We start from the raw sequence: 27426 nt of genomic DNA on the forward strand, positions 1-27426 counted from the left end.
AGGCAGGAGAATTGCCTGAACCCAGGAGGCGGAGGTTGCGGTGAGCCAAGATCGTGCCATTGCACTCCAGCCTGGGTAACAAGAGCGAAAACCACAATGAACTGATGTTGAAAAACCTACACTGAAAAAAACACACTAACATGGAACTGCAAAACAATAAGTAAAACATTTACTCATATAATCTGGTATGCAACATTGATGTACCATTAAAAAAAATTGTCTAGGTAACTACAATATTTGACTGTAACAGTGTACTCATGGAAGACAGGTATTTTGAATCACTGACAGATACTGTATGGCAGTAAAATTTGAGAAAAAATGCAACATAATCATAAATAGAAGATTCTAATGAGAAACAGTTAATAAGTATGCATTTAAAATAAAGTAGAAATAATTTTTATGTTATAATTGTATGCTATTCTTTCACAAAGTGAAACTGCTGTAATCCAACTTTAGAAGCAAGGTATAGCCTTAAATTGCTAAATTTTATATATATATATATATGTGCAATTTAATGTTTTTTATTAAATATAAATATTATATATATAATTTAACACATACATAACAGAATATGGTTAGAGCCTGTGTTACATAAAACAAATATTTGGAAATAAATTATGTTATTATTTAAATATAGGCTAGAGAAAGTGGGTGAAAAATATAGAAAATAATTCTGTTTTTTCAGTTTTTCCTCTTAAAAATTTATTGTTATAGGCCGGGCGCGGTGGCTCACGCCTATAATCCCAGCACTTTGGGAGGCTGAGGCGGGTGGATCACGAGGTCAAGAGATCGAGACCATCCTGGTCAACATGGTGAAACCCCATCTCTACTAAAAATACAAAACATTAGCTGGGCATGGTGGCACGTGCCTGTAATCCCAGCTACTCAGGAGGCTGAGGCAGGAGAATTGCCTGAACCCAGGAGGCGGAGGTTGCGGTGAGCCGAGATCGTGCCATTGCACTCCAGCCTGGGTAACAAGAGCAAAACTCCGTCTCAAAAAAACAAAAAAAAAACAAAAAAAAAAAATTTTATTGTTATAAAAACACATAACATAAAATTTACCATCTTTTTATTGAGATGGAATCTTGCTCTACTGCCCAGGCTAAAGTGCAGTGGCATAATCTCGGCTCACTGCAACCTCCCTGCAGCAAACTTAAATTTATAAGTAACTATATTAGTAAATATGGAGTGCCTACTAATTATCTAATTTAATTCAAACATAACATGTAAATTCTAGCTTATTGTTCCTAAATATCTGAATATAACATTACAGGCAAATTTGAAGTAGAAAATAGAAATTAAAAACTTATAGAAAGGGAGATATTAGTAAGATGGAGAAATAAAAGGTCCCCTATTTGCCTATTTCCCCACAGCAAGAAAATTGGTTGCCCATTCCTGACAAAAATACCTTTATGAGAGAATCATGGCTTGAGCCTGTAATGGCAGCTACATGGTACATTAAAGGTTGGTTCACACCAAGATTTCAAGATCAGCCGGGGTTATCTAGCAAGACTCAAACTCAAACATAAGTGCCTTTATTTTATATATATATACACACACACATATATATATTTTTTTTTTTTTTTTGAGATGGAGTTTTGCTCTTGTTGCCCAGGCTGGAGTGCAATGGCATAATCTTGGCTCACCACAATCTCCACCTCCCAGGTTCAAGTGATTCTCCTGCCTCAGCCTCCCAAGTAGCTGGGATTGTAGGCAGGCGCCACCAAGCCTGGCTAATTTTTTGTATTTTTAGTAGAGCCATCGTGCTCGGACAAAGAGATCTTTAAGATCCAGAGATGAAATTGGGAGATTCTGCTAAAGCCAAAGATTGAGGAGTGTTTTCTACAGAAGGTAGGCTCTCATTCTGGTGGCAAATTACAGGACCCCTGGTCTTGGCTACAGAACAGGAAATGGCCAAACACTAGGGCAGACCCCACAATCTTGTGACCAAGCTACAATCCCTCTCCATTGGAAACTCAGAGGTCATCTCATAACTCTGGGGGCCCAATAGAAGAAGATCTTTACCTCCTGAAACTAATTCATAAAAACCTGAAGAGGTGTTTTCCTCCTTCAAATTCACAGACACCAAATGCAAAATTATATTGTGTCCCTTGTCAATGCTTCTCTTTTAACTGGAAGTATGTGGCAGAAAAATTAGTCAGAACAATTTTCAAAAAGCCACTGAAACTGAAGACAAGTAAAAATATGCTGTTTGTAGATTATGTAATCTTATATATAGAAAACCATAAGCAGTGCATTAAAATCTGTCTGCTGGGTGCAGTGGCTCATGCCTGTAATCCCAGAACTATGGGAGGCCGAGGTAAGTGGATCACCTGAGGTCTGGAGTTTGAGACCAGCTTGACGAACACAGAGAAACCTGTCTCTACTAAAAATACAAAAAATTAGCTGGGCATGGTGGTGCTTGCCTGTAATCCCAGCTACTCAGGAGGCTGAGGCGGGAGAATTGCCTGAACCCAGGAGACGGAGGTTGCGGTGAGCCGAGATCGCGCCATTGCACTCCAGCCTGGGTAACAAGAGCGAAACTCCGTCTCAAAAAAAAAAAAAAAAATACAAACAATAAGCTGGGTGTGGTGGTGCACCTGTAATCCCAGCTACTCGAGAGGCTGAGGCAGGAGAATCAGGTTGTGGTGAGCTGAGATCACAACATTGCACTCCAACCAGGTAATAACAGCAAAACTCCATCTCAAAAAAAAAAAAAAGTCCAGGCATGGTGGCTCATGCCTGTAATCCCAGCACTTTGGGAGGCCGAGGCAGGCAGATCAAGAGGTCAGGAGATCGAGACCATCCTGGCCAACATGGTGAAACCCCATCTCTATTAAAAATACAAAAATGAGCTGGGCATGGTGGCACGTGCCTGTAATCCCAGTTACTTTGGAAGTTGAAGCAGGAGAATCACTTGAACCAGGGGGTCGGAGGTTGCAGTGAGCCGAGAATGTGCCACTGTACTCCAGCATGGATTACAGAGTGAGACTCCGTCTCAAAAACAAACAAAAAAACTCAAACCTTTCTAAATTAATAAATACACTCAGTAAATTAGAAAAACATAAAATTAACATACAAGTATAAGTTATGGTCCACACACTTAAAACAAACTATCTGATAAAATAGACAAAAAAAAAAAAATCTTATTTACAATAGCATTAAAATAATAAATTTCTGAGAACAAATTTGACCAAGGAGATAAAAAAAAATCTTTACACTGAAAGATGTAAGATAGTTAGAAAAAGAAATAGAGAAGATACAATTTAATTTTAAAATGTCTTATGTCTATGAGTTGAAAAAACATAGATTCAATAAATATAGATTCAATAAGCTCCCTATAAAAATTCCAGTGTCAAGTTTTTTGCACAGTAATGGAAAATACAAAGCTAAAATTTACATGAAACTACAATAAACTTTGAATAGTCAAAGCAATATTGAGGAAAAAGAACAAACCAGGAGGACATCATACTTTATAATTTCAAGCTGTCTTTCAATAATACGCTTAAAAAAAAAAAAAAGAATGGTATGTGAAGAAAAATTAACAAAAAATTCAATGTAATTGAAACCAATACTCCATTCTTTTCAAACGTGATGCAAAAAAAGAACTTAAAAAATAATTTTATACCAGAGTTTTTGAAAATCATGTAGATGTTTGTGTGTCCCTAAAAACAACAAAAAAGCAGTCAGAATGTTCAGTCTGTTCTATGCCATAAAGAGGACTTTGGCTGTCACTGTAAACTTGAAGGAAAATGACTGTAATGAAAGTAGAATCTTTAGAGAATTTAAAACCATAAGACAGAAAATATCCCCATGTGAGAGCAAAGAAAAAAAAAAGAAGAAAAACTCAGGCTTCCAAAAACTACATGAACACAGCTTCCCAAATGACATTTTAAGGACTTGATCTCTCATCTGTGTCATCTGTTGTTTTTGCTTTCACTCTCACCTACATGGGGGTTTGGCTACCATCTCATGTCTCTTTATATTCCAGGGCTGTATTCCTTGCTCCAGACAGGTAATCATGTCTGGCTTAGAGAAAATACCTGTTTTATCAGAAAAAAAAAAAAAAAAAAAAAAAAAAAAAAGATAAAAAGTAACACGTATCTTGCTCATATTCTCCAATTCCAACTTAATAATGTGCTTGTAAGAGAATGTATAGAATACTGTAATACCTTTTTCCCAAAATACTAATTTATAACAGAAATTCCTAAATATTTAGAAACTATTGTATATTTGTAGGTTCTCAATTTCACTACCCGGAATTAAAAAATTGGTGGTTGCAATTAGATTTTACAGTGTTTCAACAATATTTTATGCCACAAAATTTCTGGAATTACCACTAATCTAGAGTGAGGGATACGGGTCAGCTCAACGATGTGGAAAGGTCAGCTCAAGATAAAATGTCTTGAAAACATTGTTTTTTCTACACTGACAAATCTTTATGATTTTCTTGAAAACAGGGATTTGAAACTCATTTATGCAAAGCATAATTATCAAAAATTACCAACAAATATACTACAAAAAAAAAAACCAGACATAATGCCTTTAGGGTATATTAGGAATGGAGTATTGAAGTTATACTCACTCAGAAAGACCAGGTTTCTGTAGTTCTCTAACATCACATCCCTATATAAATTCTGCTGTGCAGCGTCCAGGAATTGCCACTCCTCCAGAGAGAATTCTACAGTCACATCCCTAAATGTCAATGGCCCCTGAAAAACACACACAGACATGCATATATTTACCAAGTGGTCATGGACATAATTGTTAATTTGACTCAAGGCGTAATTAGAAAGAAGAGAGAACAGGCCAGGCGTGGTGGCTCACGCCTGTAATCCCAGCACATTGAGGCCCTGACTCTACTAAAAATACAAAATTAGATGGGCGTAGTGGTGCATGCCTGTAATCCTAGATACTTCGGAGGCTGGGGCAGGAAAATTGCTTGAACTGGGAAATGGAGGTTGTGGTGAGCTGAGATCATGCCACTGCACTCCAGCATGGGCAACAAGAGCAAAACTCCATCTCAAAAAAAAAAAAAAAAAAAAAAGAGAGAGAGAGAGTAGAGATAACAGGTTCTGACTTATAGGAGTGACTGAAATTATCCAAAAAAAATGATTTTTAACACAAATATTCTCTAATGTATTCTCTGACTCTAAAAAACACGCCCACAAGTGGCTGTGGGCAGAATTTTTAATGTGACTGAAGGTCAAATGAGAGAGTAGAGAACTGGTTCTGACATAGAAGTGACTAAAATTATCTAATAAAATAATATTCAACTTAGAAATATTCTGTAATGTATTCTCTAACTCTGAGAAAATGGAGGGGCATAGAATCCACAACATCAGTGTATATATGCTATTTTTCTGAATCAAGAATAAAATTAAGGTCATAAATACAAACATGTACATTTTTTAGTGCTATATCTACATCATACAGAATGAGTTGTGTATATTTTTCAGATCAAAAAGACATGCTAAATTAGAAGGTACCTCTTAAATTTTAATGTGTACAATAAACTGGGTATCTTGTAAATGTAGATTATTTTTTTCAGAATGTCGGGAATAAAGTCTGAATTTCTGAATTTCTAACAAGTTCACCAGTAATGCCAATGTTATTGGCTCAAGAAGAATATTTTATCAAACATCCAGTAAACAAAAGAGCCTGTGTTTTTCCTGGTATTTCTGAACTGTAAAAGAAGATGAGAGCTTTCACTTGCCAAAGACAGATACAAGCAAAGAAAACCTAAGAGGAGCAGCTAACAGATAAAATGTGATGATTTATGCACATCAGTTGCATAAAAATAATTTATAATAAAAAGAAAAATAATTAGCTTTCTAGTAAAAAAATCTGTCGGAGAGCTCCTTAACCAAGTGAATCATTAATATTAACTGCACTAGGACAGATTTTTATGATATGCTGATGCACAAAAGAAGGACACAGCATCACCACTATGACATTTTCCCCTGAAATTAAATTACAGTCTGAATTTAACCATAAAGAACTGTTATACCATATCTAGTATAAAGAAATTAACACCAAGACAAAAGTATGCCAAATTGCAGGGTCTTTATTGCCAGCGGCCACGGAGGACTCACATCTCTCCAACCCATGGCCCTGAGCTCAGGGGGAGCAGGGTTTTTAAACTGAAAAACCACATCCTGGTTTTAGGACCACGACAGTGAGGGGGTGCAGGGCAAGCAACTTTACAGCAAGCTAGCTGTTTTTTATTTACAGAAGCCAAGGTCAGCAGTTATTGCAAGGAAAACGGGGCAGCAGTTACAACTTATTTTTGGAAAAACAGCTTTACCTTGTATAAAATGGCGTTGCTTAGGTTCTGACTCCAGGCCAGCTACAGCACAGAACCATCAGTTTTATGCAAAGTTCAAGATACAGATATCTCCCATATTCTGTAATTTTTAATAGTGATTTTAAGTAGTCCTTTAGCACCCTAGAGAGCAGGTATTTTCTAATACTTTTTCATGACTTTCTGGGTAATAAATGCCGTCCTCTTTAAAAAAACATTTTCTTAGGCCGGGCGCGGTGGCTCACGCCTATAATCCCAGCACTTTGGGAGGCCGAGGGGGGTGGATGGCGAGGTCAAGAGATCGAGACCATCTGGTCAACATGGTGAAACCCCATCTCTACAAAAAATACAAAAATTAGCTGGGCATGGTGGCGCATGCCTGTAGTCCCAGCTACTCCGGAGGCTAAGGCAGGAGAATTGCTTGAACCCAGGAGGCGGAGGTTGCGGTGAGCCGAGATTGCGCCATTGCACTCCAGCCTGGGTAACAAGAGTGAAACTCCATCTCAAAAAAAGAAAAAACAAACAAACAAAAAAAAACCATTTTCTTAATCCTGTTCTGCATAGAGCTAATGAAGAACACAGATGGAACCTCTACAAGTTTTCCATCTTTACTAAGAACCACATTCTTTTTATCTTTTTTTTTTTTTTAAAGACAGAGTCTCACTGTGTCACACAGGCTGGAGTACAGTGGTGCTACCTTGGCTTACTGCAACCTCTACCTCCCCGGTTCCCACAATTCTCTGCCTCAGCCTCCCAAGTAGCTGGAATTACAACTGCCTGTCACCACATCCAGCTAATTTTTGTAATTTTGGTAGAGACAGGGTTTCAACATCTTGGCTGGGCTGGTCTTGAACTCCTGACCTTGTGATCCACCTGCCTCAGTCTGCCAAAATGCTGAGATTACAGTCACCCACTCTTCTTTCAATAGAAATCTTAAGTAGTCACACCTTCCCAGCCACAAAGGGAACATTTTTAATACTGTAGATCATAAATTCATAATGAGAATTCTGCATGGCATATAAGAAGCCATGATGTAGAAGGCTCTGATATAAATATTTTTAAAATGTTTTTCAGAGACCCTTGACTATTATAAGAATTCTTAAAAGTAGTTAAGACAGGCTCATTGGGAAGGAAAAACACAAGTAGAGAAGTAAAGGTTTGCACATAAAAATGCATGGTATTGGTCAGGCGCGGTGGCTCACGCCTGTAATCCCAGAACTTTGGGAGGCCGAGGTGGGGCAGATCACGAGGTCAAGAAATCGAGATCGCCGGGCGTGGTGGCTCAAGCCTGTAATCCCAGCACTTTGGGAGGCCGAGGCGGGTGGATCACGAGGTCAAGAGATCGAGACCATCCTGGTCAACATGGTGAAACCCCATCTCTACTAAAAATACAACACATTAGCTGGGCATGGTGGCGCGTGCCTGTAATCCCAGCTGCTCAGGAGGCTGAGGCAGGAGAATTGCCTGAACCCAGGAGGCGGAGGTTGCGGTGAGCCGAGATCACGCCATTGCACTCCAGCCTGGGTAACAAGAGTGAAACTCAGTCTCAAAAAAAAAAAAAAGACAAAAAAATTAGCCGGGTGTGGTGGCACGCACCTGTGGTCCCAGCTACTCGGGAGGCTGAGGTGGAAGAATCGCTTGAACCCAGGAAGCAGAGATTGCAGTGAGCCGGGATTGCGCCACTGCACTCCGGCCTGGTGACAAAGCAAGACTCCGTCTCAAAAAAAAAAAAAAAGCATGGTATTTCAGAAGGCACAGTGGACACAGCTCTTGATATGAGGCATGTTTAGCTGAAAAAAAGCCATTTTTTTCCTCCTTCTCCTCTGGAATTCCCAAATGAAATTTTCTGCGCAATTTACACCTGCATCTCAAGAATATGCCTTTAATGGTGTCAGCACCACCTGTTTATCTGCTACCACACCCACAGGCAGGACCAAGACCTGCAGAAACATTCCATCCATTTCTGTCCTTTACACTAGAAGAGATTCAGGAACAGTGAGCTGCTCCATGAAGACAAAAAAATAAGTTCCTTCTTTTCTGTCCCCAGGTGCCCTCCTCTTGCCACAGACACCAGCAATTTCTGCTACAGTAATGGTAATATGGGCCACACTGCCTTGTCTCTCCCAAACCCAAACAGAACAGGCCTTGTGACCACCCTTTAGTGAAAAGGTTTCTACCTTAACTCTCATGAATGTCTTGAACCCTTCATTTTTGATTCTGGCCTCACCCTGGAATTATATGAGGCACTTAATTAAAACAATAAGTATGATTCCACCTAAAACAATAAATAAAACCTGCGGAAAAAACACAAGTAAAGATTTTTATGCATACTGGCCATATAATCCTAATTAGAGGTCATTTACCATCCAAATAGATGCCAAGTTTTTTAATTTTTTGTTTTTTATCCCCATGTGTCAAGGGAAATAAATACCAAGTTTTTTTTGCAGTAATCTATTTATTGTATCAACCATATGATGCCTAAGTCAACCGTTTAAACAGTTGCTATCTAGACTAAAAGTTCATGGATGGTAGAGACCATGAGTGCTTCATCTATTATCCTAATGGCCATATGAGATGAAAACATTTAGTTTATCTCTTCAAATTTCCAGAACTTCCTGTTTTTCTTCCAAGTACCAGGAATCTGAAGAAACTGTCATCTGGCTACCAACCAGACATCTCTTGTATGAAGGAAGGAACAAACACAGGATGAACCATTTCTCTTACACTGAGATAGAAGCAAAGTTAAAATTGCTGGTGTCTCTTGTCAGCCTGACATAGTTCTGCTCTGGAAATCCTCAAATGTCTCAAAGATGCCAAGGTGATTCTGAGGATTCCCAGTGACCATGCACTGATGGGCTAACTCTAAGTCAGAGGAAAGAGAGTTAGGCTGATTCTAAACAGAAAATGGAGCTGCCGTGGTAAAGCTTCAGAACCTCGATCACCTATCCTGATTAGTTAGCTTCTGGGTAAGAGGAAAGACAAAAATGTTATACTCAGGTATTACATTTTACTGCTAGGCATAGCTGTGGTCATGGCTCTGGATACTTTGTAGACTTGCTCTCTCACTCCTAAGATGCTTGTTTTTACTTACAGATTCTGTTCTCAGATTCTATTTACATCAGAATCCTCTCATGTAACTGTAGCAGGTCACTGGACAAGACCTGGAAAGCTCAAAGAGCCACACTCTCAATGGGGGGCTTTAAGATGCCTATGTTGACATCTCACAATGCAGAAAATTCCTCCTGTTGGTTTTCATTACATTCTTAATCCAAAGCCTGGCCTTGTCTTGTGAATCTCAGGCACAGGTCAGCTCTTATGTGCAGATTCTGGGTGAGATCAAACTGACTCTGCATTCTTGGGTGTTATAGCAAGTGGAGTACAATCAAAGAGATATTTTCTCATAGAGGCTATGCTAGCACATCACATCCTAAGTAATATTTCTGCCAAAAAAAAAAAAAAAAGAGCTGAGGCAACATGGATATCAGTAGACAGCTTATTTGTTCCAACCTTGAGGACTATAACCTGAGAGCAAAGATTCAAGTTGCCTAGAATCTACACTTTGGTTAGTAGCAGTTACAAGAGTATTAGCAAAGGCAAAAGAAGAGGTACAAAAATGTTTGTTAACAACAAATAATTTTGGGAGAGATCAAGGCAACAAAGTACCCAGAGACATAACCATAACTTTACCTACCTTTCTTATTTATTTACAGAAATAACATTGATATTGATTGGCTATACATCATTAAGGTTTACAGCTTAAGTTAGTGTTCAGTGTTGCATTATTAGTTAAATTAACAGCTACTTGTGGCAATTGTGAATAGTTTTAAGAGATGAATACATAGCTCAAAGGGGGGAAAAAGACACAACTTTATTCTCATTTTAACATCTGACTTCAGAAACTAAAAGGACTTGCAATCCTCAGATAAAAGTCTTTATTTTCCAAATCTTAAGACCTACATTTAGAATTTGGAGCTGCAAATTTAGGCTCTTGATGGGTGGAATAGCAGCAGGTATTATCTGCACATTTGTGGGCATTTTAGCAAAAGAAGATAAAAGAAAGTGGAGATTGTCATGTCCACATGTTTACACAATGCACACCTGTTATTCTGATTGGGTTTCTGGGGTCCTTGTTCTATGAATCAGTTTTAGGTCTGAAGATACAAGAGTCATTGTAAGAGGTAAAATGGTTGATTGCTGTCCTGTGAAGTTTGTAGAAATCTGGTATATCCTCCCTAGAAGTGACTGTAGTGGCCTATAGATACGAAATAGGCAGATACACAGAAAAGAACAATTTTCTACAGCCCCAGAGAAACTCCACAATAATAGACAGAAAGAAAACTGCTTTACTACACAATTAAACGAGAATGTGAAATCCATCATGGTCAATCTGCTTAAGAAACTGCAAAGACAGAAAGATGTTCATCATAATTAGTCTATAAGTAGAAAAATTTACAACACCATGCCATACATAATTCATTCTAAATTCACTTGGTAACTGAAAAGGACATCCGCGTATGCTAACATGGTTATATTAAATGCCATAATAAACTTATCACATCTTCACGACAGGAGGCAGTTTTGTAACTTAAAGCCAGGTGCCTGTTAAAGGTAGGCTTTCACTCCTCTAAAAAACTTGTTGATTAGGGTGCTATCATTTTGGCTTTTTACATTTTAAAACAATGGCTCTCTACTCCATGAGCACTGGGCTATAGCACTCCTGCTTGCCGTCCCCTGGTAACCAGTGTCCTCTCTTGACTCCTACCATGTGCCACTCAGGCACAACTCATAGCACAGGGCTCACAGGTGGCAGCTCACATCTTGTGTGAACCCCAATTGTCAGAGCAGCACTCCAGTGCCACATCAGAGAGTGAAGCCTGAGCTGCAGGATAAGAGCCTGAAGCCTCCTGGGTAGAATTACATTTTTACAATACTGGGAATGGAAGAAGTGTTTCAGCCTCAGTGTCAATTTATAATCGTGACACGAAAGAATACTGCTGGATTTTCAGTATGAGTCTGGGTAGAGATCACTCTAAGGGTCATGCCTGTGACAGCCCACCTCATTGAAAGACACCATGGGATACTCATTAGGTTTCTAAAACAGACACCCAAAGCATTTGAGAGAAAAAGAGCTCTCGGTCTGATTAAGATTATATTGAGATAAAGAGGTTAAAAGTATCTTAAGAAAAACTCAAATTAGACAAGATTTATCAAGTTAGTCAGAAAATATTCCCTTAAAAAGAATTTCTCTCTAAACATCCAAAGTGCTCAGCTGCTCTCAGCATCAGAAAAACATGAGCATTATAAAGAAAGGGGGCAAATACTCAGCAAAATTTTATAAGGTTTCTCTTTCATCTCTACTGATCTCTCATCTCCTAGCCACTGAATGGGGGATATATGTTGAAATACATCTGACAACTTCCACCAGCACTTTTTGATGAAGAATTTGAATCTCTCTCTGTTCACATAGTAGAACATATTTGAGCTTGCAACATAGTTAACTCAAGACCTATTATGGTTTCTGGGTGGCCATGCCATCTGTGTCCTGTAATAGCAGCATTCCAAGTTAATGAAATACAAGACACTAAAATTATGCTTATCTAGAGTTATCCCTATTAGATAGACTAATAAGTGTGTCAGACTAATATTTACTGTAACGATTTTGTAGTAAATTTCTTAGATGTTAGATATAAATATCTAAGTATATGTAATTTTAATGTATTAGTCATAATGAATGTAAAATATTTTAGAAATGTCTGTAATCATAATTCAGTTAAAACACTTATTTCAAAAGTATGAATATTAAAATGTCTATTTAAAAGATTCATTGAAAGTAAATTTTGTTTCCTTATATTCATACTATTGTAGAAAATACTTTTTAATTTATATAAATGCAGGTTATCTATAAACATGACAAATAACTTGCTAACTGTTCTGAAGTAATAAACAGAAACCAAAGTACAACTGCAGACTTCACTGTTTAGTTTATATAGTGAACTGCTTTCTTGTGCAGTGTAAGTACTTCAATCTGCAAATATTAGACAATTACCTTGAATAATCAGGTTTCTGTCAAAAAAAAAAACTACTGAGTATCTTTATTATTCTGTATTGCTAAATTTAATCCCATTTTTTGTGCTCCAGTTTGTGTGTTTTTAAAATGAGCTTTAATCTAAACAAATCTGTGTTGACTTTAAAAGACTAAAAATATACATTCAATGCTATCCCCATCAAGCTACCATTGTCCTCCTTCATAGAACTGGAAAAAAAAAAACACTTTAAATTTCATATGAAACCAAAAGAGAGCCCACATAGCCAAGACAATCCTAAGCAAAAAGAACAAAGCTGGAGGCATCACACTACCTGACTTCAAACTACATTACAAGGCTATGGTAATCAAAACAGCATGGTACTGGTACCAAAACAGAGATATAGACCAATGGAACAGAACAGAGGCCTCGGAAGCAACGTCACACATCTACAACCATCTAATCTTCCATAAACGTGACAAAAACAAGTAATGGAAAAAGGATTCCCTGTTTAATAAATGGTGTTGAGAAAACTGGCTAGCCATCTGCAGAAAGCTGAAACTGGACACATTCCTTACACCTTGCACTAAAAATTAACTCCAGATGGATTAAAGATTTAAACATAAGGCCGGGCGTGGTGGCTCACGCCTATAATCCCAGCACTTTGGGAGGCTGAGGCAGGTGGATCACCAGTTCAAGAGATCAAGACCATCCTGGTCAACATGGTGAAACCCCGTCTCTACTAAAAATACAAAAATTAGCTGGGCATGGTGGCACATGCCTGTAATCCCAGCTGAGGCAGGAGAATTTCTTGAACCCAGGAGGCAGAGGTTGCAGTGAGCCAAGATCGCACCATTGCACTCCAGCCTGGGTAACAAGAGTGAAACTCCAACTCAAAAAAAAAAAAAAAGATTTAAACATAAAGCCTAACACCATAAAAACCCTAGAAGAAAATCTAGGCAAAACCATTCAGGACATAGGCATGGGCAAGGACTTCATGACTAAAACATCAAAAGCAATGGCAACAAAAGCCAAAACAGACAAATGGAATCTAACTAAACTAAAGAGTTTCTACACAGAAAAAGAAACAATCATTACAGTGAACCAGCAACCAACAGAATGGGAAAAAATTTTTGCAATCTACCCATCTGACAAAGGGCTAATATACAGAATCTACAAAGAACTAAAGCAGATTTACCAAAAAAAAAAAAAAAAAAAAAAATCCATTCAAATGTGGGTGAAAGATATGAACAGATACTTTTCAAACGAAGACGTTTATGAGGCTAACAAACATGAAAAAAATTTCATCGTCACCGGTCATTAGAGAAATGCAAATCAAGGCCGGGCACGGTGGCTCACGCCTGTAATCCCAGCACTTTGGGAGGCCGAGGCAGGTGGATCACGAGGTCAAGAGATCAAGACCATCCCAGTCAACATGGTGAAACCCCGTCTCTACTAAAGCTATAAAAAGTTAGCTGGGCATGGTCGCGCGTGCCTGTAATCCCAGCTACTCAGGAGGCTGAGGCAGGAGAATTGCCTGAACCCAGGAGGTGGAGGTTGCGGTGAGCCGAGATTGCGCCATTGCACTCCAGCCTGGGTAACAAGAGCGAAACTCCGTCTCAAAAAAAAAAAAGAGAAATGCAAATCAAAACCACACTGAGATACCATCTCACGTCAGTTAGAATGGCAATCATTAAAAAATCAAGAGACAACCGATGCTAGAAAGGATGTGGGGAAAAAGGAACACTTCTACACCGTTGGTGGGAGTGTAAATTAGTTCAGCCATTGTGGAAGACAGTATGGTAATTCCTCAAGGACCTAGAAATAGAAATTCCATTTGACCCAGCAATCCCATTACTGGGTATATATCCAAAGGATTATAAATGGTTCTATTATAAAGCACATGCACACGTATGTTCACTGAGGCACTGTGTACAATAGCAAAGACTTGGAACCAACCCAAATGCCCATCAATGATAGACTGGACAAAGAAAATGTGGCACATATACACCATGGAGTACTACACAGCCATAAAAAAGGATGAGCTCATGTTCTTTGTAGGAACACAGATGAATCTGGAAACCATCATTCTCAGCAAACTGACACAAGAACAGAAAACCAAACACTACATGTTCTCACTCATAGGCAAGTGTTGAACAATGAGAACACATGGGCACAGGGATGGGAGCATCACACCCTCGGGTCTGCTGGGGGGGGGGGGGGGGGAAAGGGGGGGGAAAAGGGGGGGGGGGGGGGTGGGGGAGGGATAACATGGGGAGAAATGCTAGATACAGGTGACGGGGAGAGGGAGGCAGCAAACCACCTTGCCATGTATGTACCTATGCAACAATCATGCATCTGCACATGTAGCCCAGAACGTGAAGTACAATGAAAAAGACTAAAAATGAAAGGAAAAAAATCTTAGCCAGAGCAAAAACAAACCAATTAATCTGAGGTCCTAGATAATGCCAACCCTGAGTAAAAAAAAAACAAAAAAAAAAAAAAAGGATTTATTTAGCTGTTAATATAATTTATGTATATTTCAAAATAACAAAGATAAATGTACATATTATCTAAATGCTTTAAGAAAAGTGAGATAAGCAAAATACCTTACCTTATTTCAAGATAGAAAAATAAAGCCTTTCATTTCTAATTCATATTTTTTTCTACAACAGCCAGATTTTCTGGACATGTTCTTGAATTCATTGGGCATCTCAATTTCACTAGACATTGAATTTAGGCATCTAAGGAGTAGCCTTGGGGAAACTTTGTACACTTGAAAGAATGTTTTTGAGGGAAAAAAGCAGAAGAGAGAAATGTGTTATAAAAAATCCATGGGAACATATGAATAAAGCAAGTTCTTAGAGACGTATGAAGAGACTTTAATTCTGACATAATAATAGTAGAAGACTACAACACCCCACAGAAACTATCAGACAAATCCTTGAGACAGAAAATAAACAAAGATAACAGAACCTAAACATGACACTTAACCAAATAGTCCTAATAGAAATCTACAGAACTCTATCTAAAAACAATATAATATACATCATTTTAAGCACCATGTGAAACAAACTCTAACATTTACCCCACAATCAGAAATAAAACAATACTCAGCAAATACAAAAATCCCTAAATTATACCAACTATAAACTGAGACCACAGTTCGATAAAAATATAATTCAACTACAAAGAAAACCACTTGAAAACATACATAAAAATAAAACAACCTGCATTTAAATGGCTTTTGAGTAAATAATTAAATTAAGGTAGAAATCAACTAAATGCTCACATAAAAAATGTTAGAAAGATCCTAATTTAGTGACAGTATCACAAAATAAAGAATGAGAAAAGTAAACCAATTCCTAAGCTAGAAGAACACAAAAAATAACCAAAAGCAGATCTGAACTGAAGGAGACTTAGACATGAAAAATACACAAAAGATCAGTAAATTAAGGAGTTAAATATTTGAAAAAAAAAATGATAAGATAAATGAACTACTGGCTAGATTAATGAAGAAAGAAGGGCCGAATAAACACAATTAGAAATAATAAAGGGACATCACCACTGACCCCACCAAAATACAAATAATTATTGAAGTCTACTATGAATATCTCTATGCACGCAAACAAGAAAATCTAATAGAAATTAGCAAATTCCTGGACAAATATATCCTGCCAAAACTCAACACAAAATAAACTGAAGCCCTGAATAGACCAACAACAAGTTCCAAAACTGGATTAGTTATACAGAGCCTACCAACCAAAAACGCCAAGAACCAGAGATTTGGAGTTGAATTCTGTAAGATAAACAAAGAGCTGGTACCATTTCTGCTGAAGTATTCCAAAAAAATTAAGAAGAAGAAAATCTTCCCCAACTCATTGTGTCAGAACAGAATCAGTCTGTTACTAAAACCCGGCAAAGGCAAAATGGCAAAAGAAAACTTCAGGCCAATATCCTTCACAAACATTGATGTAAAAATCCTTAGCAAGGTTGGGTGTGGTGGCTCATGCCTGTAAACCCAGCACTTTGGGAGGCCAAGGCGGGTGGATCACAAAGTCAGGAGTTCCAGACAAGACTGACCATGATGATGAAACTCCATCTCTACTAAAAATACAAAAAACAGACAGGAGTGGTGGCAGGCGCCTGTAATCCCTGCTACTTGGGAGGGTGAGGCATGAAAATCTCTTGAATCAGGGCGGCAGAGGTTGCAGTGAGCTGAGATCGTGCCACTGCACTCTGCCTAGGTGACAGGGCAAGACTCTGTCTTAAAAAAAAAAAAAATTCTCAGCAAAATACTTGGTAATTAAATCCAGCAGCACATCAAAAAGCTAATCCCACTATGATCAAGCAGGCTTTATTTCAGGGATGCAAGATTGGTTCCTCATAAACAAATCAGTAAATACGATTTATTACATACACATTGCAAGACAAAAACCACAAGATTATCCCAATAGATGCAAAAAAATAAGCTTTCAATAGAATTTAACATCTTTTATGTTAAATGCCCTCAAGAAACTAGGCATCAAAGGTACATACTTAAAAATAATGAATTATCTATGACAAACCCACAGCCAACACACTGAATGGACACAAGCTGGAAACATTTCTCTTTAAAAAATGGCACAAGGCGGCCAGGTGCGGTAGCTTATGCCTGTAATCCCTGCACTTTGGGAGGTCAAGGTAGGCAGATGATCAGGTCAAGAGATCCAGACCATCCTGGCCAACATGATGAACCCCATCTCTACTAAAATAGAAAACTTAGCTGGGCATGGAGGTGCGTACCTGTAATCCGTTACTCAGGAGGCTGAGGCAGGAGAAATGCTTGAACCTGGGAGGCGGAGGTTGCAGTGAGCCAAGATCGCACTACTGCACTCCAGACTGGTGCCTGGCGACAGAGTGAGACTGTCTCAAAAAATATATATATATATATGGCACAAGACAAGGATGTCTTCTCACTCCTATTCAGCATAGAATTGGAAGTCCTGGCCAGAGCAATCAGGTGAGAGAAAAAAAAAAAAAAGGCACTGGGCCAGGCACGGTGGCTCACACCTGTAATCCCAGCACTTTGGGAGGCCAAGGCAGGTGGATCATGAGGTCAAGAGATCAAGACAGTCCTGGCCAAAATGGTGAAATCCCTTCTCTACTAAAAATACAAAAAATAGCTGGGTGTGGGGGCACATGCCTGTAGTCCCAGTTACTCAGGAGACTGAGGCAGAAGAATCACTTGAACCCAGGGGGTAGAGGCTGAAGTGAGCCAAGATCACGACACTGCACTCCAACCTGGCAACAGAGTGAGACTTTGTCTTCCAAAAAAAAAAAAAAGGCATTCAAACAGGAAGAGAGAAGATCAAATTATCTTTGTTTGCAGACAACATGGTTCTCTATTTAGAAAAGACTATAGTCATGGCAGAAAACCTCTTTAAATTGACAAACAACTGCAGAAAAGTTTCAGAATACAAAAATAAATGTACAAAAATCAGTAGCATTCATGGACATCAACCATATCTGAGCTAAAAGGCAAATAAAAAACAAAATCTCACTTACAACTGCCATAAAATAATAAATAAAATATCTTGGAATACAGCTAACCAGAGAGGTTACACATTTCTATGACAAAAAACAGAAATAAAATAAAAATAAAAACTGCTTAAATAATTCAGAGATGACAAACAAAAAATCATTTTACGCTCATGGATAGAAAAGATCAATATTAAAATGGGCACAGTGCCCAAAGAATCTATAGACCTAATATACTATTCCTATCAAACGACCAAAAATATTCTTAACAGAACTAAAAGGATCTATTTTAAAATCCATATGGAACAAAAAAAAGAGCCCAAATAGCCAAGGCAATCCTAAGCAAAAGGAACAGAGCTGGAGGCCTTACATTACCAAACTTCAAGCTATACTATAGGGCTACAGTAACAAGGCCAGCATGGTAGTGGTACAAAAACATGCTCAGAGGCCAAAACAACAAATTAAAGAGCCCAAAAATTATTCTGCACACTTACAATCATCTGATCTTTGACAGAGCTGACAAGAGAAACTTGAGAAAAATTCCTTATTTAATAAATTTTGCTGAAATAACTAGCTAGCACTATGTAGAAGATTGAAACTGGACCCCTTTCTTACACAATATACAAAAATCAACTCAAGATTGATTAGGTCAGGCACCGTAGCTCATGCCTGTAATCCTAGCACTTTGGGAAGCTGAGGTAGGGAAATCATCTGAGATTAGGAGTTCGAGACCAGATTGGCCAACATGATAAAACCACGTCTTTACTAAAAATACAAAAATTAGCCAGGCGTGGTTGTGGGCACCTGTAATCTCATCTACTCTAGAGGTTGAGGCAGCAGAATCACTTGAAGCCAGGAGACAGAGGTTGCTGTGAGTCAAAGATTGCGCCACTGCACTCCAGCTGGGGCAATAAGAGCAAAATTTCATCTCAAAAAAAAAAAAATAAAAGAAAAGAAAAGGAAAAATAGAAAAAAAAAATTGGTTAAATGTTGGGGTCAACATCTGCGGGAGTCTGTCCTGCAGACAGACCCTGACTCAGCAACTGAATGAATAAAGTACATTATGCTTTGCCAGTTCGGCTGAGGGTCCATGGCCACTGACATACGCCCTGAAGAGTGCTGTAAAAAGACAGCAACCACCAGCCAGTGCATTTATTTAGTAAAGTTTAATTGACAAAGGCTTGAGTCAGCACCACTAGAGGGAAAGATTAAAGGACAGGTTCCAATGCTCAAAGCAAACACCATTAGTGGATAATATCCCTGGTATATCTCCCTCCCCACACCTTGCAGAGGGCCAGCTGGCTCAAAGGTTAGTTTTAAGACCACATGAGTAAACCAGTTAGTTAGGTAAACTCTCCCACATACCCTAGCTATTTGCTGTACTTATTAACTAAATGTAAAAAAAAAAAAAAAAAAGCCCTGGAAGATCATCTAGAAAATACCATTTTAGATAAAATTGGCAAAGATTTCATAATGAAGATATCAAAAGCAATTGCAACAAAAGCAAAAATTGACAAATGAGATCTAATTAAACGAAAGAGCCTTTTCATAGCAAAAATAAAAAACTATCAACAGAGTAAACAGACAACCTACAGAATATAACAAAGCCTGGCCAACATGGTGAAACCCCATTTCTACTAAATATACAAAAATTCACCAGACATGGTGGTGGGTGCCTGTATTCCCAGCTACTCAAAAGGCTGAGTCAGGACAATTGCTTGAGCCCAGGAGGCATAGGTTGCAGTGAGCCGAGATTGCACCACTGCACTCCAGCCTGGATGACAGAGTAAGACTTTGCCTTGGAAAGAAAAAGAAAAAGTAGGCAAAGGACATCAACAGATGCTTTTTTAAAAAGACATACATGTGGTTAACAAGCATACACAAAAATGCTCATCACTAATCATTAGAGAAATGCAAAGAAAAACCACAGTGAGATACCATCCCATACAAATTTGAATGGCTATTCTTAAAAACTGAAAAACGAAATCAGAGATGCTGGTAAGGTTGTAAAGGGAATGCTTATACACTGCTGGTGGGAGTGTGAATTAGTTCCACCATTGTGAAAATCAATGTAGTGATGCCTTACAGAACTAAAAACAGAATTATCATTTGACTCAGCAACCTCATAGTTGGGTATATACCCAAAGAAATATATTCTGTCATAAAAACAGATGCACATGCATGTTTGCTGCAGCACTATTCACGATAGCAAAGGCATGGAATCAACGTAAATGCCTATCAGTAGACTGGATAAAGAAAATATGGTATAGACAGGTAATCCAACATTTTGGCTCATGCCTGTAATCCAACACTTTGGGAGGCCAAAGCAGGGCGATTGCCAGAGTTCAGGAGTTTGAGAGCAGCCTGAGCAACATGGCAAAGCCTCATGCCTATAAAAAATAGGAAAAGAAGCCGGGCGCGGTGGCTCAAGCCTGTAATCCCAGCACTTTGGGAGGCCGAGGCGGGTGGATCACAAGGTCAAGAGATCGAGACCATTCTGGTCAACATGGTGAAACCCCGTCTCTACTAAAGCTACAAAAAATTAGCTGGGCATGGTGGTGTGTGCCTGTAATCCCAGCTACTCAGGAGGCTGAGGCAGGAGAATTGCTTGAACCCAGGAGGCGGAGGTTGCGGTGAGCCGAGATCGCGCCATTGCACTCCAGCCTGGGTAACAAGAGCGAAACTCCGTCTCAAAAAAAAATAGGAAAAGAAAAAATCAGTGCAGGTGTGGTGGCATGTGACTGTAGTCCCAGCTACTTGGGAGGCTGAAGTGGGAGGACTGCTTGAGCTTCAGGAGATTGAGGCTGCACTGAACCCAGATCACACTCCACTTCAGCCTGGGTGAAAGATTTAATAAACACAAAATATGGTACATAAGCATCAGTGAATACTGTGTGGCAAAAACAAACAAAACCAAGAAACAAAATTATGTTCTTTACAGCAACATGGATGGAGCTAGAGACCATTATTCTTAGAAAACTAATGTAGAGGGCCGGGCGCAGTGGCTCACACCTATAATCCCAGCACTTTGGGAGGCCGAGGCGGGTGGATCACGAGGTCAAGAGATCGAGACCATCCTGGTCAACATGGTGAAACCCCGTCTCTACTAAAAATACAAAAAAATCAGCTGGGCATGGTGGCACGTGCCTATAGTCCTGGCTACTCAGGAGGCTGAGGCAGGAGAATTGCCTAAACCCGGGAGGCGGAGGTTGCGGTGAGCCGAGATCGCGCCATTACACTCCAGCCTGGGTAATAAGAGTGAAACTCCATCTCAAAAAAAAAAAAAAGAAAACTAATGTAGAGACAGAAAATTAAATAAATGTTTCCATGTACAAGTAAGAGCTAAACAACAACACACAGACACAAAGAGGAGAACAACAGACACTGAGGGCCAGCTGATGGTGGAGGGTGGGAGAACAAAAAAGATCAGAAAAAATACCTGTTTGGTGCAATCTTTAGTATCTCAGTAATAATATAATCTGCACACCAAACCCCTAAGACACAATTTTACATATATAACAAACCTGCATGTGTAGCCATGAACAAAAAATAAAATTTTAAAGAAAAAAAAAAATCTATGAGTTTGAGAGAAAGCAATGTAGGTGATAGGACTGGTTTGTGCTACAGATAGTGGCCCAGGTGTGACTCTACTCTAATTTATTTCCCCTGGGAGTAGTGTAGACAGCTCGATGTCTAGTGGGTGTGTTTGTGAGTGGGTAGAAACCCTGTGTTGGCAGCTGTGAAAAAAGGGAGTCTGCTATCAGAGCTTCTTTCCTTTAAGTTTTCAGTCCTCTCTCACCCCGGGAGGAGACCTGGTATCACAAAACAATGGACAGTGTGGCAAAGAAAGCAGAGCCTCCCAGAGTTTTATTCTAGGCCATACCTCTGTGATAGCTTTCTTCTGGCACCAAATCTAGAGTTTGCTGAACACCAAAATTCTCCACATCAATCATTGTCTAAACTTTGCATTCTGACACCACCCAGAGTCAGCACAGACCCTGATTTAGGGCCCAGTCCCACAATATTGTTCTTACTGCAGATGTCACTAACAAACTCAATGGACCTATCTATGCTTCTGAGCTGTTTCAAAATCAGAGACTCCCATAACCTCCTTCAAGTTCAATGATTTGTTAGAGCCACTAGCAGAACAAGCAAAACACCATAGTTATATTGATCAGTTAATTATAAAAGATACAACCCAGAAAAAGCCAAATGGAATAAATGCATAGGACAAAAAAAAAAAAAAAAAAAAAGGTGGGGAAAGATGAAGCACATAGGTAATCCAGGTAAATAGCTGTGATTAATAAAATGTCCCATTCTTTGTGTGCTCCAGGAACCGTTTATGGGAAGAAACACCCTTTCCATTATAATTTAGATGGTGCTCTTTTTTACTGAGCACACAGACACAGACTCTGCACATTTTCTTCTTTTTCTCACATAAAAATCAGCTCTGTTTGGCTGGGCATGGTGGGTCATGCCTGTAATCCCAGCACTTTGGGAGGCCAAGGTGGGAGGATCACCTGAGGTCAGGAGTTTAAGATCAGCCTGGCTAACATGGTGAAACCCCATCTCTACAAAAATACAAAAAATTAGCCAGACATGATGGAGGGTGTCTGTGATCCCAGCTACTCAGGAGGCTGAGGAGGGGGAATTGCCTGAACCCAGGAGGCGGAGGTTGCAGTGAGCCAAGATCACACCATTTGCCCTCCAGCCTGGGTGACAGAGTGACTCTGCCTCAAAAAAAAGGCTAAATTTGTCTTCAATTTTGAAAATAAAACACTTCTTAATCAAACTTTACTTAAGTTTATCTCTTCTCCACCAGCTCCTGAACTTTGGGCTACATTTAGGCTGAGCCAACACATAACTCAATTTTATGTTTCTCCTGAGAACATGCTGACTTCAGAGAAAAATATTCTCTGATATAAACTCTAACTTTTTCATCCTCAATTTGCCATTTTCCTCACACCTTTTTAATCTGTTTGCTGCTCCTTATGAAAAAACGTCCTTGTCTGCCTAAGCTTTGTAAACCTATAAAAATATTATTATTGGCTGGGCGCGGTGGCTCAAGCCTGTAATCCCAGCACTTTGGGAGGCCGAGGCGGGTGGATCACGAGGTCAAGAGGTCGAGACCATCCTGGTCAACATGGTGAAACCCCGTCTCTACTAAAAATACAAAAAATTAGCTGGGCATGGTGGCACGTGCCTGTAATCCCAGCTACTCAGGAGGCTGAGGCAGGAGAATTGCCTGAACCCAGGAGGCGGAGGTTGCGGTGAGCCGAGATCACGCCATTGCACTCCAACCTGGGTAACATGAGTGAAACTCCGTCTCAAAAAAAAAAAAAAAAAAAAAAAAAATATTATTATTGGGGGCGGTGCTGGAAAAATAATATATTATTGTTAGTACTTCCTCCTATTGCAATACTCCTTTTAAATTCTTTTTTTTAACATAAATCTAACTTTGTTTATATTTTTCAAAGTCTAGAAACTATCTCATAACAATAACAATTTTATCTTCAGTAAGACCCTCCAAGACCCCTTCTATTTTAACCTTAACTGCATCTGCCAGTGGGTCCCCAGCTTCCTCGGGAGTCACTGGGCTTAAGCTTTAATTTCTATGACAGTTACTCACTTGGTGTTTGAAACTAAGTGTTTTAAAAATATAGTGAAATTATCAAACATAGTCTTCATACGAGGGAAACAAAATTTAAGGTACTTACATTTCATACCTCAATAAGAAAAGCAAAAGTATCTATTCCTTTCAGATAATAAATGTGTTATTGTATTAGTTGCATAAAAAACCATGTAGTAAACAATTAGTAATATGTGAATACTTCTAGGAGGTAACAAATTTAATCTCATAAAATTTAGCATAAAATTAAAAAATCAAAATAACAGGATATAGAACAGAGATATTCACTATCACAAATTTTCCCTGCAAGGAAAGAAACTGATGCTTTTATGAATCCATGTAACTCACCAATTATCTATCATATCTTCTTGTGGAAACGCATTCATTTTCTACAGCCAAAATAGATTTTTTTTTTTTTCTATTCTTTTCCTTGGTAGCATTCTAAAAGCTAAGTCTTAGAATTCCATTTGAAACCACCCAGCCATTAAAAAACACACTTGAAAAAATTGTTGAATTCCCTCTGGAAAAGAAATAAGTAAATGAGGGCTAGGTGTGGTGGCTCATGCCTGTAATCCCAGAACTTTGAGAGGCTGAGGCCGCGGATTACTTGAAGTCAGAAGTTCCATACCAGCCTTGACAACAAGGTGAAAACCCATCTTTACTAAAAATACAAAAATTAGCCAGCATGGTGGCAGGCTTACACATAGTTTCACCATGTTGCCCAGGTTGGTCTCAAACTCCTGAGTTCAGGTGACCCGCCCTCCTCAGCCTCCCAAAGAGCTGAGATTACAGGCATGAGACAGCTCTCTCAGGCCCATTTGTAAATATTTTCTTACCTTTAAAGCCCTATTAGTAAAATGCAACTTAGAGTTAAAAAACTGACTTCAGGATAAGTGAAAACAATTCTTTTCAAGGTGCCAAACCAGGAAGTACCAATGCTGAGTGAAAAACAGATGTGTCTGAATCACGTGTCAAGTAAGGCCATCCAATCACTTGAGAGTTTCCACCTCATCCTGCTGTAGAAGTGCTCAATAATCACCCTCTCAGCAGACACTGCACTATGCCCCACTGAGTGGCCCAGGATCATTTTACTTTGTAAGTTCTTGTACCATTTTTCTTTGTCTTTTAAATTTTTATCTTTTGAAATACTACTTTTTGGCTGGGCCAAGTGGCTCAGCTCTGCAATCTCAGCACTTTGGGAGTCTGAGGTGGGTGGATCACTGGAGGTCAAGTGTTTGAGATCAGCCTGGTCAACATGGTGAAATCCTACCTCTACTAAAAATACAAAAATTAGCCAAGTGTGGTGGCGGGTGCCTGTAGTCCCAGCAACTTCAGAAGCTGAGGCAGGAGAATCCTTGAACCCAGGAGGCGGAGGTTCTGGTGAGCTGATACCGTGTCACCCCCTCCAGCTTCGGCAACAGAGTGAGACTCTGTCTCAAAAAAAGAGAAATACTATTTTTTCTTTCACAAATTTTTCACTATTTTTATTTCACTATTTCTCTGGCCACTTAGGGAATCTAGGGAGCAGAAATTATTTCTGTGTTTTCTACCAGCATCTCTTTGGTTTAACAGAAATATGTCTCTAAGAAATGGAGGCTGGGTTGGGTAAAGACAATCTTAATGTCCTCGAAAAAGAAGGACAACAGCAGACTACCCTCAGTCCTGAGGCGGCCACCTTTTTTCTTGAGAGGCTACACTCCATAAGTCAGGTTGTGCTATCTAAAAAAAATAAAGACCCAGAGGCTGATATCCACTAGACACTCTAGCAGATAGAGCCATGGTGGGTATCTTGGTTTTTCCACAGACAGTACTGAAGCCCAAGACCAAGAATAAAACTAAAGGTGGTTGAATACATCGCGCCTCATAATTTTCAAAGGGAAACCTTGACCCAAAAACATTCTGTTAAGATCTCTGTGCTAGAAGATAAAATCAGGCCGGGCGCGGTGGCTCAAGCCTGTAATCCCAGCACTTTGGGAGGCCGAGGCGGGTGGATCACGAGGTCAAGAGATCGAGACCATCCTGGTCAACATGGTGAAACCCCGTCTCTACTAAAAATACAAAAATTAGCTGGGCATGGTGGCGCACACCTGTAGTCCCAGCTACTTGAGAGGCTGAGGCAGGAGAACTGCTTGAACCCAGGAGACGGAGGTTGCGGTGAGCCGAGATCGCACCATTGCACTCCAGCCTGGGTAACAAGAACGAAACTCCGTCTCAAAAAAATAAATAAATAAAATTGTTTTACACTACAGAGTCAGGGAATTATATTTTGCTTTCTTAACATGGAAGTATTTACAAACAGAAAACAAATCCTTTTAAAGTGCCATTCAATGCTCTGCCAGAAAAATGATTAAAATATGGTATAAAAAATGCAGACTAAAGGATGAATAGTTGACAATGTGAATTAGAGAGGGAAAACTGGCATTTGGGAATGTCAGAGGAAACTGAAAATTTAGTATTTTATTATTTACTATTTTTGCAAGCCAGAGTTAGGCTGAAGAAATGATGGGTAGGGGGTATACTTGAGATTCTGCTAGGGACACATGTAAAAAATTTAGTGGAAAAGGCGGGGTGCGCCGGGCGCGGTGGCTCAAGCCTGTAATCCCAGCACTTTGGGAGGCCGAGGCGGGTGGATCACAAGGTCAAGAGATCGAGACCATCCTGGTCAACATGGTGAAACCCCGTCTCTACTAAAAATATATAAAAAAAAAAAAATTAGCTGGGCATGGTGGCACATGCCTGTAATCCCAGCTACTCAGGAGGCTGAGGCAGGAGAATTGCCTGAACCCAGGAGGCGGAGGCTGCGGTGAGCCGAGATCGCGCCATTGCACTCCAGCCTGGGTAACAAGAACAAAACTCCTACTAAAAAAAAAAAAAAAAAAAAAAAAAAAAAAAAAAAAAAAAAAAAAAGGCGAGGTGCATGACTCTCGCTGTAATGCCAGCACTTTGGGAGGCCAAGTCAGATGGATCACCTGAGGTTAGGAGTTCCAGACCAGCCTGGTCAACGGGAAACCTTGTATCTACTAAAAATACAATAATTAGCCAGGTGTGGTAGCACACGCCTGTAATCCCAGCTACTCAGGAGGCTGAGGGAGGAGAAACGCTTGAACCCAGGAGGCAGAGGTTACAATGAGCTGAAATCACGCCCCTGCACTCCAGCCTGGGCGACAGAGTGATTTCTCAAAAAAAAAAGAAAGAAAGAAGAAAGAAAAAAAGGAAGAAAAAAAAAGAAAAGAAAGAAAGCAGCAGAAAACTAGTCTCCTGTGGAGTGTGAAAATAATTAAGTGCCAGACAACCAGACTGAGGTGACTCTAGTCCCTGGGTTTCTACTTTAAATAAATCCGACTCAAATGCATGCTTTTATAAATTACTAAATTGGGGGAAACAAAATTGAGGCTTAGCCAACTATAAACTGCCAATTAACCTCTGCACACATAACCAGAAAATGTCCATCTTGATCGTACAAATCAAGAAACTGTAACTGTACCTAACCAATTACTAAATTTGTTTTTTGCTTCTGAGACGGAGTCTCCCTCTGTCGCCCAGGCTGGAGTGCAATGGCACGATCTCGGCTCACTGCAACCTCCGCCTCCCAGGTTCAAGTGATTCTCCTGCCTCAGACTCCTGAGTAGCTGGGATTACAGGTGCGTGCCACCATGCCCTGCTAAATTTTTGTATTTTTAATAGAGACGGGGTTCCACCATGTTGGTCAGGCTGGTGTCGAATCCCTGATCTCATGATCCGTCTTCCTCAGCCACCCAAAGTGCTGTTATTACAGGTGTAATCCCAGCCACTGCGCCCGTCCTGAATGTGGTTTTCTTTACTGCACCTTATAAATGTCGTTTTTCAAGCCCCTCCTATGGACGACAAACTACAAACACAGCTGGGTACTCTACAGTTTTTGAATCACTCTTTAATTAAATTCTTTAATATTTTTGCGGTGACTTCTGTAC

The 27426-nt window shown here is 39.5% G+C and overlaps 2 protein-coding genes and 1 pseudogene across 2 annotated transcripts in view; 1 reads left to right on the forward strand and 2 right to left on the reverse strand.

Annotated features, from left to right (window-relative positions):
- The window catches only part of LOC116544661, a 383530-nt pseudogene that overhangs the window by 279873 nt on the left and 76231 nt on the right, over positions 1-27426 (forward strand).
- The window catches only part of LOC116544652 (zinc finger protein 726-like), a 432536-nt gene that overhangs the window by 110367 nt on the left and 294743 nt on the right, over positions 1-27426 (reverse strand). The window lies entirely within an intron of this gene.
- LOC116544655 (zinc finger protein 257-like) overlaps positions 1-27426 on the reverse strand; it is a 41415-nt gene that overhangs the window by 13120 nt on the left and 869 nt on the right. Inside the window, 2 exon segments of the mRNA XM_032271194.1 lie at positions 3951-4043; positions 4586-4712. Coding sequence (XP_032127085.1) covers positions 3951-4043; positions 4586-4712 — 220 coding nt within the window.

The sequence above is a fragment of the Sapajus apella genome, unplaced genomic scaffold, assembly GCF_009761245.1.
Source record: "Sapajus apella isolate SASKATOON/1434 unplaced genomic scaffold, GSC_monkey_1.0 scaffold226, whole genome shotgun sequence".
NCBI classification, from domain to species: domain Eukaryota; kingdom Metazoa; phylum Chordata; class Mammalia; order Primates; family Cebidae; genus Sapajus; species Sapajus apella.